This window comes from Pseudochaenichthys georgianus, chromosome 16, assembly GCF_902827115.2.
Source record: "Pseudochaenichthys georgianus chromosome 16, fPseGeo1.2, whole genome shotgun sequence".
Lineage (NCBI taxonomy): Eukaryota > Metazoa > Chordata > Actinopteri > Perciformes > Channichthyidae > Pseudochaenichthys > Pseudochaenichthys georgianus.
Window position 1 is genome coordinate 35,207,093 of NC_047518.2, and position 14,468 is coordinate 35,221,560.

At 39.4% G+C, this 14,468-nt stretch overlaps 1 protein-coding gene across 1 annotated transcript in view; it reads left to right on the forward strand.

The window, feature by feature from the left end:
- The window catches only part of myom3 (myomesin 3), a 70,717-nt gene that overhangs the window by 33,536 nt on the left and 22,713 nt on the right, over window positions 1-14,468 (forward strand). The window contains exons 14-19 of the mRNA XM_034103372.1: window positions 2,569-2,696; window positions 6,030-6,213; window positions 7,673-7,847; window positions 8,369-8,490; window positions 9,978-10,165; window positions 13,080-13,206. Coding sequence (XP_033959263.1) covers window positions 2,569-2,696; window positions 6,030-6,213; window positions 7,673-7,847; window positions 8,369-8,490; window positions 9,978-10,165; window positions 13,080-13,206 — 924 coding nt within the window. The remainder of the gene's footprint in view (window positions 1-2,568; window positions 2,697-6,029; window positions 6,214-7,672; window positions 7,848-8,368; window positions 8,491-9,977; window positions 10,166-13,079; window positions 13,207-14,468) is intronic.

A 14,468-nucleotide genomic window follows, 5' to 3' on the forward strand; every position in this document is an offset into this window, starting at 1 on the left:
GGAACATTGCCAGACTCCGACCGTCACTCTCGGAGTCGGTTGCCGAAACCCTAGTGCATGCGTTTGTCACCACCCGCTTCGACTACTGCAATGGTGTCCTGTTCGGGGTTCCCAACAAAACCCTGGACAGGCTCCAGTATGTCCAAAACTGTGCTGCTAGGGTTCTCACGCACACAAAGCCCTGGCAGCACATCACTCCCACCCTCATCCACCTACACTGGTTGCCGGTCAAGTCCCGCATATCTTACAAAGTCCTCCTCCTTACCTACAAGTCCCTCCATGCCCTTGCCCCCCAGTACCTATCGGACATCCTTCACCCACATGCCCCACCCCGGAACTTGCGGTCCTCAGACTCTGGCCTGCTTACCACCCCCCGCACCAAACTGCGAACCTTCGGGGACAGAGCCTTGTTTAGAGTCGGTGAGGTCCTGATAATTTATTCCAGTAAATTACTCAGACCTACTAATTGACCTGACCGAAGTTATTGAGTCTATGTAAGTTTACTGCTTGGCTCAGATCCAACAACGTCAGCAAGATCTCACCTCTATTAACTCCCCGAAGAACCAGGTTCAATTAACTGCTGTTTCTATTCAGACAACTCTTTTAAATCTGTTTAAGGGATCCCGAAGGATTTTGGTATCAGTAAATGAGGTGTGTTCCTACCTAAACATGAGTGTGGCAGGGTGCAGTCTTACCTTTGAAGCAGGAGAGGAGAGCACAGATGTTCTTTAAGTTGTCCCAGTCCAAAAGGTGGGATCAGTTTATTTGAAGAAAAATAGGTCCAAACTAATACAGGGTTTTTACCTTCTCTCTTTACAACATTATAATCATACTAAAAAAAATGATGCTGTGATCATGTTCAAATATGAAACTTTATTTCACAGTCTTATATTTATTACCAAAATGTTTCACTTCAACTGCCCAATTCAGTTGTGACATTTCAAAATCTCCCGATAGAATTTAGAGGCATTTCCTCATAAAAAGACCGGTGATAATAAAAAGCACATTCAACTTTTCATTCACCAAATCAATTCACATCTATTCCATACCTTTTTTCCGTCACAGATGGCGGGTACTAACATTCAAAAACCCATTCCTATCCGCATGAATTCGGAGGAAGGTCCTCACAGGTGGCGGGTACTAATACTCACAAACACATCTCCCATCAAATCATTCCACTCAGCTTACAAAGAAATTCACTCAGCATTCAAAGAAATTCACTCAGCATTTCAACCAAGAAATTCACTCAGCTTTTCAACCAAGAAAATCAAGAGATATTTACCAAGTTTGAGATAACCTTACCGAGAGCTATTAACCTAGCTCTGAGGGCCAGAGCCTACCAGGAGAGAGTATACCAGGGGAAACCCCCCTCTCTCTCTCGCTCTCTCAAAAAACTAGTCTCTTTATGCTCAAAAAACCGGATCGAAACCCCCCAAAAAAACACCTCCTCTATTCCCAACCAACATCTTCTATTGGCTATGGCATAAGACACACCTTCCATGTTTGTGTAAAAAAAAAAAGAACATGACCAGACATATTCTATGGCTATGACATAACCACCTTTTTGAGGCCTCAATGTATTTCTCCTTAAGGCAGGAGCCCCCCTCCCTGTGTTCTGCTGTGAGAAAAAAGGGGAAGAAACTGCCCTCTTCCTTATCAGTGACACCCATAAATCATAGACCTTACACACTCAACCTAATCAAACCACTTTGTTTTGTTTATGCTGTAAATATAGAAAAACCTCAAATATGAAGCATTTTCATTGTGGGTTATACAAGAATATAATTGATTATATTTGATTATAACTAACTTTTGTTTTAAGTATTCACTTCATACTATGATCTCAACAGCCTTCAGTGTGGCAGCCCCCACCCTCTGGAACGCTCTCCCTGCGGAGATTCGCAACATCCCCACACTTGACGCCTTCAAAAGGGCCCTCAAGTCCCATCTGTTTGCCAAGGCTGTCGGCCCCTAAATCGATCTGTTTTGTTATGTTTGTTTTTGCCCTATTACTTGTAAAGCGACCTTGGCGCTATATAAATCAAAGCTATTATTATTATTATTATTATTATTACTCCATTGAACACACACACACACACACACACACACACACACACACACACACACACACACACACACACACAAAGACAGCTTATACCAGATCAGCATCTCTCATTTTCTCTCTGATCCACACTGCAGCTCTTCAGGGGAATCTAACAAAGAGACTCACAGAGAGACAGTCAGACACATTTGGAACACTTTTAGCCAAATCTGAACACTTCCATTGTCCTTGAGTCACTTGGAGAGACATTAAAAGTGTGCTGACTCAAGACTTTTCTATCCATGTTGTCATTATACTAGTGTATAAGGGATGGAGGTGAAATTTGGGGCAGCAAGGTAAATCTCTCTCATTGTGTGGCTGACTCAAATCCATCAGACAAAGCATTATATTTCCTCATGCAAAGCACTTTTTGGACGTTTTCACTGAGCTTGTTATAACTTTTTTCCTCCTCCTCTTCCTCCTACTCCTCCTCCCCTCCTCCTCCTCCTCCTCTCTTTGCTCTGCAGGTGAGGTCAAAGCTCCGCTCCCTCCAACAAACGTCCACGCCTGCGAGGTGAGCGACACCCACGTGGTGTTGAGCTGGAGCGAACCTGAACCCAGAGGCAAGGAACCTCTCACCTTCTACGTGGAGCGGGTCAGTCTTTACACACACACACACACACACACACACACACACACACACACACACACACACACACACACACACACACACCTCAGATCCTTGTGCTTTCTTGCAGAACTCCATTACGTTTCTCTTTGCCAACTTGTGCAGCAATAGTTCTTTTGACGTGTTTTCCTCAGTCATTAAAGTGATGCAATATTGGGGGGAAAGGGATGATGGAAATCAATGATATGAAGTTTTGATAGATCACAAAAGCGCCTTCACTTTCTCTTCAGGTCTAAAAAAGCCTGAAAAGTTCTTAAAATAAAACTCAAAGGCAAGGTAATGCATTATTCATGTTGTAGGAAATCATAAAAGGCTGAATGATTGAAAAACATTCAAAGACAGTTTTATAACAGTTACTGCTAACAAATAAATGCTTGGTTATCCCAGGCATGTTTTAGGTCCCTCCATATTCATCCTTATTCCATATTTAAATTCACTGAGACCAATGGCTGCCGTGAAAGAGGGAAATGTGTTTTTTCTTTGTGTCATTGATATTTTCATGTTAAAAAAGCGACGTGATGTTTTTCGTGCAAAAGAGGTTGCTTTTAGTGATAAACCAACACATTTTGTACCCCCTTTTTGTTGTTCAGCCTTGCAAAGCGTTTTACCTGCATTCTGTGGTGTCAGTTTGCCAGAAACCATCTTAAAATGAATGCTAATGTTACTCCAAATATGCTGGATGAAAGGAAAAGACAACCCAGCTGCCCCTTAAAGAAGCAATGAGGAGGAAAATGACCTCACTGTGGAGGTTTTTCATTAGTATAGAAATCCAGAAAACACACACCGCACACACACACACACACACATCTACAAATAAGTATTCACTAAGCTAATGCAATCAGACAAACACTTGTACAAGAATAAATGTATTCAAACACTAACCACCATTGTAATTAGTAATACCTACACACCCGCTGAACACAAGGATCCATTTTCTTGCATCATCACTTCCTCTCGTCGCTCGCTGGGTTTGGGCAGTCCGGTGCTGGAGCCAGAGCCAAATTAACAGCAGGCTCCTGACCACAGCACTAATTAAAGAGGCAGGAGGAGGACTCACACACACACACACACACACACACACACACACACACACACACACACACACACACACACACACACACACACACACACACACACACACACACACACACACAGACACACACACACACACACACCAACTAATGTGATGTCAGTTTAAGTGGGAATTTGTGGACTCATTAAAAGTGAGCAGACCTTGAAGTTGATCTCGCATTGAGGTTTGGGATGTCTTGTGTTGAAGAGTTTTTACTTACAGTTTCTAACTGCTGATATACCAACCGGATATAAGGCCTAATTGTCTGGTTTGGTTTAAATATAAAGTAAAAAGCTTATTTTTGTTTTAACTTATGGTGCAGTATTTAAATGATGCATTAAAAGCAATGTCTATAAAAGAAAACTCAACTTCAATTTCATTTTTACTTCCAATATCAGGTTCAGGTTATTTATTTGTACCCGTAGGTAGATTCTGTTTGCAGAGAAAAAGACAAGGGTTCTATCCTGACACTAAAAACAAACACAAACAACAGACACATCTCTAATAAAAGGACTAGTAAAAATACAAGTATACCCTGCTCAATCAAATCTCAAAATATTTAAAAAACATTTTAAGAAGGAAAACACTAGTACAAACATGGACATTCAAAATTCACAATTAAATAAAAATAGGCATCTGTGTGACGCTCCTACTGTATGATGTGTTAATTTGTGCAATAGCTGCTGGGATAAAACTGTTTTTATACCGCTTCGTTCTACTCCTTGGGACAAGTAACCTCCGGCCCGAAGGAAGAAGCTTGAATTCTGAGTGCAGAGGGTGGGAGTCATCGTCTAATGTGGAGCTGGATAACCGCTGTCCTATATCAAAGTGTCTGACCGTGTCCTCCTTTTTTTTTACAACAATCAAAGCTTTCGGCTCTCCAATATCAACCCAGACACTCAACCGCTTCCAGCTCCAATAATCAGAAAACTACCACAGGAAATATATTTTTATTGGATTTTTATAAGTAGGGTAATACAACTGTCAAATCTGTCAATGGCATCTGAAATTACTGAAGTCTGCTGCTTCACTTCCGCCTATGTAATGAAGGGAACATTCAAATATCCCTTTCGCCCTTGAGCAAGCACTTTATAGTCAGTGATTTCTTCAACATACGCTTTCCTTTGTTGGGTTTGCCTTCTCAAACAGGGCGTTGGAGAAGTTAATAACTCAGTGGAGAAGAAATGTAAACGCAGATTATGAAATACAGAAAGTTAGCAACATATATAGAAAATTATCAAAAAGGATTAATTTACAAAGATGAAGAAAAGATCTGAGTCAGTGGTTGTCCACAGTTTATTTTAGTAATGAATAATATAGTAATCATAAGAATACATTTTATGATGTGTTTTTCACATGTGTTTTTCCTTTTACGGTTGTGGTTTTCTATGATTTTTCAATTAATTGTTTCATACATCTTAGCCTATTGAAAAGCGAACTACAGATACAAATGTATTGAAGGTAGGGTAGGTAAGAATGGAGAAACCAGCTCGAGTGCGCTAGAATTTGAAAATACGCAGCCGAAAAAAATCTGCCCCTTCCTTCAGACTTCCTTACAGAGCCCCTCCTCCAACACACAGGAACGCGCACTTGACCAATGAGGGCACGAGATAAGTTTGTGCACAGACGGAATGCTGACAGGCAGGTAGGCCATCCAGTTATTTTAGCCGGGCCGGCTCAGATGATTGGTCGTGCTTTTTACAGCGCCACGGCTTCCACAGATGACATTTTTTTATGTATTTATTGTCAAAGCATTTAATGTATTCATTGCTATCGGGATGTTAAGAGCATTCCATGGAATATAACAAAAAGTGTTGCTGAAGTGAATTACCTACCCTACCTTTAATGTCCATCTGTCTTTTTCGCTATATCTTGGTATATTTCTACATTTTCATATGTTTTTGCCTCCTGAAGCTGGAAATGTATTCCTATTCCTCCCTGGAAAACATTTTTTCCTATACCTACCAACCTTTATTATTCTTTTCCCTTCTCTGCTTGTTAAGTGGCAAAACTATACAATCCGCAGTCGACTAAAGAGAACAAAGTGTAATCGTACAAAATCAGAATGAATTATGGGACTTTTAAAGAGTATTTGGCAGTCTTGGCAGGTACAATCCTCCAGCCTATTTAAAAGGAGCCTGAATAATGAGAATGTCCTTGAGATATATGTAGATAGTGCTTTTTAATCTTGTGGGGTTTTGTTGTTGTTCATGTTGGACTTGGATCAGTCCCTGGCAGGGAAGAGCAGCTGGGAGATGGCCAGTCTGGAGATGGAGGTCAACTCTCCGCGGTTCCCCGTGTTCGACCTGATCCAGGGTCAGCAGTACCTCTTCAGAGTGCGCTCCATCAACAGGCACGGTGTCAGCGAGCCCTCGGAGCCCAGCGCACCCGTCTCCTTGGGAACACAAGAAGGTGAGAAATGTGCTCGTGCTTGAACTCTGCCGCTTGTAGAGGTCGATGGCATCTTGTAGGAGTACTCGACTACATTTACTGCACTGTTAGTGTACAGTTTTATTATTATGCTGCTGTGTTTATTGCAGTGGCGAACCGTCAGGGCCTTCAAGGTATTCAGAGAATACCCTGGAACACTCAGATAAAACAAACAAAAAATTGATTTAATTATATAAATAAAATGTAATAAAATGAATAAATGAGAATCGTATCTGTGTCGTTGATCTGTAATATTACAATGTTACGTTGATTTGTTTGTCCTTCTCGGACCTTGCACTACGCATTTCAGTGGTTTTGTGTTAGAAAAGAAAGCAACCAATCAGATCTTGTTCTGGGTCTCTGGGTAGAATATCCTTCAACAAGGTATTCTACATCCTTGATCGGATGCCCTGGCCGTTGCACTGAATGAGAGCGTACGTTTGGACTGACAGTCTGATCAACCAATCATATATTGATTTGTAGCCAATGGGCGTATTCTTTCAGAGTTCCCCTCGGTTCCAGGGTGCTCTAGAAGGCCCGCTAGTTAACTGTCTCGAGACAGAAGATCTAGATAAATGTGACGAAGCAATTCATGCCGTTTTATTGTTTTTAACGTTGAAATGACAAGTGCAACAGGTGAAGATGAAGTTGTTGCGGTATTGTTGTGAGTAGGGGTGTGTGTGTCTACAGCAGGTCCAGTTGTGATAGACACGGTTCGCCACTGGTTTATTGTATTTGTGTAACTCGAGCTAGCACAACAATTTCCTTCGGGATAAATAAAGTCTTATCTTATCTTATCTTATCTTACTGTAGTGGTGCACAAATAGATGATCATGACAGCTTGTGTTCACTCTGTCAGATCATTTGTCTAGTTGTGTTAGGTGCAACATTTGCAGTTATTCATTATGAATGAAAAATAATAGTGATAAGTGTAGATATACCAAGGGGACTATGCATGGTGAGTTTTGGAGCCTGTCACTCAATTGAGCATGGAACAAGTTTTAGTACTTATAGTGTAGTAGCTTACTAATGCAACAATACTATTGTAAACTCATATGTGACTGATGCAGAGGTATTCTCTGCAAAATCTGCTTAACATTATATTATTATTATTATTTAACATCCATTTAATGCGCCAACTTGGGTTGATTGAATAATGTCTTTTAATAACCTTTTCATTTTGATGATTAATGTAATCATTTAAGGATTTGCTTATAAATCTGTTAAGTCACTATCTATCGCCGAATGAGGAAACACAATGGTTGTTGGTCAAAGACAATGAAAGGACTGACAAAGTGTTCTGTACTTTGTTTAATGTGCTGAAAGTGCCATGTCTGCAAAAAACCAAATGAAAAGATTTTGAAAATAAAGGACAATGAAAGCGAGACCTTTGAGAGTGGAACTACATTTTACCTGATGCCCTGTCCTCTGACCCGCTCAGCGGTGCCGGCTGCTCCTCACTCTGTGATGGCCGTCAGAGACACGGACACCTCGGTGCTGCTGCAGTGGAAGGAGCCCGAAGAGAAAGACGACGTTCTGGGTTACTACCTGTACTGCAGCGAGAGAGGCAAACGGGACTGGAAGACTATCAACAACAAGCCTGTGACCAAAAACAGGTAAAACATTGTTTCAGAAAGTATGGTTGTAATATTTCTGATTGTCCACAGGAACATCCAGCAAGGTTATAACATTAAAATTGTTGTAACGACAAAACATATCTTTTTAGATTAGCTTTTAATTAGCGACATCCCCCTTTAATATATGTTTGTATTGTTTTAGAGTTTTTAATATTTTATTGATTTATTATTGTTGTCTTGTGACACTTTTTAATGAGTGGGCTATGGATGACCTTGTGGACTATTATTCTATTTATTTTTTATTATTTCTCTTGCCTACTTTACCTCCTTGTATTTCTTTAAACCTTATGTTTAATCAAGAACATTTGCTGCATGTGTGCAAATCAGGTTTGAAGCTTTTAACTGTATTGAGTTCATGTTTTCTTGTTTCGTGTGCCATATTGTTAAAGCACTTAGAGCTGCACACTGTGTATAAAAATGGCTGTACGAATAAAGCTTAAGTATTATTACTATAAGTGGTGGTGACGCATGTTTACTCTGCCTGAACTTCATCCCCTCAGATTTACAGTCCACGGCCTCAAGAACCGACAGGAATATGTGTTCAGGGTGAAGTCTGTGAGCCGGGCGGGAAACAGCAGCTACTCAGACGAGTCCCCCCCCATCCTCGTCAAAGCCGCCATATGTAAGTAAACCTTAAACGTCTCTAAACAAACGCCAAATGTATTTCCTTAAGAGTTTTAAAAGTCACATTAAAGTGAAATATGTCAGTGTTGAATCTATGAATCAATGCTCTTTCTTGAAGGTTTTAAAAAGATGCTTTATTCAGAATCTGTTATGATCGCGGAAAAGGTAGGACCCAAATGCAGACTACAAAAAGAGGTCTAGAAAACAAAAGCGAGCTTTATTTTAAAAGCTGATAGCAAATAACATGGCATAAAGGTAGCACAAGGAAGATACAATACCAACAAACTGTCCGTGACTGACATGGAGGGAGACAGGAAAAACAATGAACAGACAAGGCACACAGGGAAAGACAAGACTAAATACAAAGAGGGGTAATCACAGGACAAGAAACAGCTGGGTAATGGAGGCAGAAACACAAGGGCAACAGGTGAACACAATCAGACACAGGAGGAAAACAAGAGACAGGGAGAACAGAACAGACAACACTAAAACCGTGACATAACACCAAGATCGTGACACCTTGATTAGTCCCACGGGTATTCTGATTCTGAATAAAGCATATTTTATTTATTATTATTTTATTCTCAAAAATACTCAACGCCATACAGAAAAGAATACAGATAGAAACATGTTTTGTTCAACTTTATAAAAGAGACGACTCAACTGTGCATTAGGTTAGATTCAAGCCAAAAGCACATGTTCTTGACTTGTGAGGTCAAACCATTTTACTTTTTTGCATCGAAGGCCTTGGCCAACATCTAAATTGTATGTCTCCTGAGCGAGTACATTCTCAAGCATTTTCTAAACGGGCGTATTTATCTGTGTAATTTTCTTTCATAGCCTTTCTGGAGCCTTTTCTGACAATGTATTGTCTGAAGTTTGAAAGCGTGTAAGCTTTACAAAATACTTTCACCTTTTACCCTCGACATGTTTGCAGCTTTTCAGGTCAAATAGAATATAAATATGTGTGTGGGCAGCTTTGTTGTACCACTGCTACATTCTTGAAATGTTGCTCTTTCACGTTTCAGTCTTCATATGTTTTGTTATGTGGCCTTCACCAGATGGCTGTAGGCTGTATGAACTTCTTTTATTGTGGTGGTTTCATATTTTCGCTTTGTGGAGCCGTACCTGACGAAGAGATTCTGACCCCTCTGACTTCCTGTGGTTTAGTCTCAGATAATGTTCTCTCTGCAGCCCGCAGTAAAGCTCTGTAATGATGACTCATTTCACTCACTACTCACTCACCAGAATACTCTCACATCACCTCTGCCACTCAGCACAACTCTTTGTGAGGCATTCATATTTCATCAAGTAGAATGAGTTTAATATTTCTTTCATTCTCATTCGGGGAAGCTCAATATGGGCCTAGAGTTATCAATTTGCAACTCTACTCGGCCAGGGAGTTCTTAGCAAGGAAACTGCCGGCTGAGGTTTTCTCTTCCATCACCTATCATTTGGTTCTGTTTTTGTTTCTGCTTACTGCAGCGGTTCCCTCTGCTCCCTCTGCCATCGCCCTGCTGCTGTGCACCGGGTCAGAGATGGTGTTGGGATGGAGGGCCCCTGCGCGTCACGGGGGAGACCCTGTGCTCGAATACTACCTGGATCAGAGGGAGAAGGGCGGGAAAACGTGGAGAGAAGTCAACGTGAAGCCGGCCAAAAAGAGGCAGTTTAAGGTCGGAAATGCTCCAGAAGGGTGCAATTACAGTGTAGTGTGATACGAGCAGCATGTCAGACTGCCACTCCACCACTTTGGGTCAGAGGGGAATATCTCAAAAACTGTGTGGTGGATTTCTATCATTTCTTTTACAGAAATGCATGGTGCCCAGAGGATGAACCCTAATGACTTTAGTGATCCTGTCACTTTTCCTTTTAGCAACACAAACAAGTTGGGAATGAGTATTCAGATCATTCAAAAACGAGTATAACAACTCTGTAATTACAAGGTCCCACATTCAAAAAGATACTCAAATAAGATGATGAGTATACAACCAAAAGTAAAATGACTTATTATGCAGACTATCAACATTCAGGATAATAGATAATAGGCCTTTTGCAATATTGTACTATAATCTATAATTTCACAGATTATGGCAGCATTAGTGTTTTGATTGCTTTGTAGCTCAATTCATAACAGTACAATATCATAAATAATTTGTAAGTAATTAACAATACGACTATGTAAAGTTACTCATAACTCAAATCATCAAATAAAGTGGAGTTCATATTGTTACATACAACTGAACCAGCTAAATAAAGTACAAGTAGATCATAATCGCACAAAAGTGCAGTACTTAATGTAGTTATAACTTTACACCACTGCAAAAAGAATTACGTTTTCCTGTGAAACACAATGCACAAACATGTATGAAACCAAATTATTATTCATCAACTTTTTTGATAGGAAAAAGAATCATTAGAAATCCCTTTGTAAGCACAACAAAGAGAATTCACTCCTCAGCCTGCCGCCAAAAAGGGCTGAAACATTTTAATATAATCACGCTACTATAAGTTACCTCTGCATTTGGAAGTGGCCTAAAAAAACAATGGAACAATTGGCTGAAGCTCCCTCATCCACATTGGCTGTGTCACTAGGCAACAGGCAGTGTCCATGGAGACCTGGAAGAAAGTAAAATCTTGAACCTGTCTCCAGGAGATTACAGGTGCTCTGTAATTAGACATTGTGCAAATGTGTTACATGTGAGTGGTTGGGTTTTTTTAGCTCCTGGGGACAAACAAAGACAAAGCCAATTAGAAATAAAATGACTGTCGTACACAATGTGAAGTTGACTTGAGGATCGGAGACCCTTCTTCTCCCAGAAGGAAACCTCTGATGGGAACTTGTAGCCCCCCCTTTTGGGGAAAATGAATCATTTCAACAACCTCAAATCCTCAAAGAGCAGTCTACACCTCTCACATTAGCTGTTTTGTGCCTTTTAAATTAGGTTGCTCACCTCCTGGATTTAACATTTGATAAGTATTTAATATTATTGATGTTTCTACAGGTTGGAGTGGAGCAGAAAATGTTCATTTTGTCATGAAAGCTTTCACAAATGTATCGGATGTCTATGATACTGGTTCCCTACAACAACACCACAAACAAATACACTATACACTGATATCAATAATGCAAAAGCACCAAAACAACCCTTTTTAAAAATAACTATTTACAAGTGAAGGCCCCCTAAAAGCATTATCAAAGGTGATATAATAAAATATATCATGTTTTTATATTGTTAATGCATTAAACTACTTCATACATTTAGAGGTTTAATGTAACTGGTAACCACATAGACGGATTAAACATGACAAATGCCCAACAATCCAAAAATGTTGCGGACAACTGTTTATTTGATAAGCTTCACACGTTTGAATGTTAAATCCTGACCTCCAATGTAACTGTTAACTAAAGCTCTCAGATTAAAGTAGAAATTACCATATTTAAAAGATATTTTTGAAATTGTGCAGTAGTAGTGTAAATGTTACTTACTTTCCATCACTGCCTAAATTGAATACAAATGTTACCAGTAAGGCTTTAATGTGATGTCATAATGTCAGTCAGGTCATGATTTCATTTCATGCCCGCTCATGTAACTTTCTGAAAACAAAAAGTATGTTGCACATTAATCAAATGCAGCCTGTTTGCCATCTAGTGGAGGACGACGGTACTTACCTATTTATTTTGGCAGACAACCTTTGCATTTGTCTTGCAGGACTTACTGTAAATTGATCAGATAAGATGGTTCTCGTTCTATCTAAATGTGGCTAGGGGAAGATCTATAGATAATGCAGGGTGGGGGGAAATTGTTTTTTAGATAGCGTCTGCTCTAACAGTGAAATAAGCTCCGTCTGGTTGAGTCAATTAGTGGTGGGGAGAGAGCCTGCAGCAGCACAGGTTCACAACTGTTCACCGAGGCGATAAGGGCCTTAAAGTCTAAGTGGCTGTGAATAGGAAGATCGATGGACAGATCAATACGGCTGAATCCCTTCTCTTCCCAAGCCAAAATGTCTCTGGGGCTCAACAAAAAATGCTGTGGCAGCAACAGAGCTAATACCTTGTTAAATGCCTGCTTCAGTATGGAGAAGTGTTATTGTACAAACAGGAAACTTTTTTCACTTTTACAAAGTGCTAACTGAGCTCTGTTTTCCTCAAAACATCCACAATGCCAGAATGCATTATTTTTGTTTTATGCGTAGGAATTTATGCTGCATATACCTTTTTGAACAATGCTATAAAAAAGTGAGATGTTTACTGTCAATAAGAACAATTAGAAATCACTTAGTGTAGTGTATAATAATAAAGACAAATTGGACAAACCATCCAGACATACTGTATACCCCAGGATTTTAACTAAACAAACTTGAAAAACATAAAAAATATTATGAAAATATCAGGGTTTGGTCAAATCATTGAAGGGAAAATTGAGATTTCACATTTTTTTTGTGATCATTGTTTTTAAATCTGCCTACTTCATTATAAATAGAAATGAAACTAAAGACTTTGGCTTAAGTTAGATGTGAGATGTAGCACATTTAGGTTTGTCTGATCACATTTCCCCAGAGTGAATCATGCCTTATTTATATTCTCAGGTTTGTAACCTGACAAGTGGAGACTTCTACCAGTTCCGTGTGTTTGCTGCCAACATGGCCGGCGTGGGGAAGCCGTCTGAGAGCAGCGAAGCTTTCCTCTGTGAGAAGTGGACCATGCCAGAGCCAGGTGAGGAGAAAATGTCACTTTATGTTAGTTCATACAATAAGTAGAACATGTTTAACTTAAGAAATGACTGAATAGATATATATGATCTGCATTGTAGGGAAGCAGAGTACGAATAAAGGTACAACAACATTTTAAAGTTTTAAAACACATACTCTGCTATGAATAATAATTCGTATTGTAATATCATGAAATTAGTTTTTAAACAAAATAGCATTATAGTTCCAGAATATATAAATGGACATATATGGACCCCTTATACCCCATTTAAATAAATCTAGGGTTTTTGAGAAAGCAAATATTTTAAATGTTACGAGTTGAATTACTGCACACGAGAACTCCTGATTCACTGACAAATCCATTCTCAGCGCATGGTGCATTGGAAGGTTTTAGTCTTCCACATCACTCTCGTGCTGGGTGCATATTTGACCAAGATTGTTGTTAATGCTTGTTTTAAACAAAAGTCTTAGCTCAGAGAAACATTCCTCCTTTAGTAAATAGTTATACAAACATGTCTGTCTGCAGAGTGAAGGTCAAACACCCAAGTGAAGCAACCATAAGATATTCTGAGTAAGGGGGACTTTAACTTTAGAAATCAATAGTTTCCAGATAACTGATTAATTCAGAGCATTGTGTATTTAAGAGTTTTCATTACCATGCTGACCTGCAGATTTTTCTAAAGGCTGTGAGTTCACAAACTAAAGGTTTATTGACTTCAGCTTGGAGGCAAGACGATCCATCAACTGGACGAGCCATTAACACTCACTAACTGTTATTTTTAATTTAAAATCACACCCTTAAAAGTGCATATGGTCAACTCCGAACATAACAGATAAAAACAGGCCATTTGCATATTATGCCATTCAAGTGCAAAATGGAGACAGAGGTCAGCATTCAAGTGCAATCCGTAGGTGAAACAGAAGCTAAAGTGAGTTCCTGGAATTCATTATTTGTTGAGTATGTTTTGTCCTTTAATATTGCTTTGACTGAAGAGCCCTTGAGCAAGACCCTGATCCCACTATCTGATGCTCTGAGAGGTGGCGAACAAAAACAAACATGAGCAGTACATTAATGATTTCACCTTTAGTTAGTGTGGATGAAATTATATGTTGAATTGTCCATATTAATGTTAAAATATGAAATAGAAATGTGTAAAGCCTGTGTTGTATTGTTAATGCTATAAAACAACATTTAATCATGTTGAGTTTTCTTGATAGAAAATTATATATATTGTTTTATTTGCATCTTTACTGCCTTTTCATTGA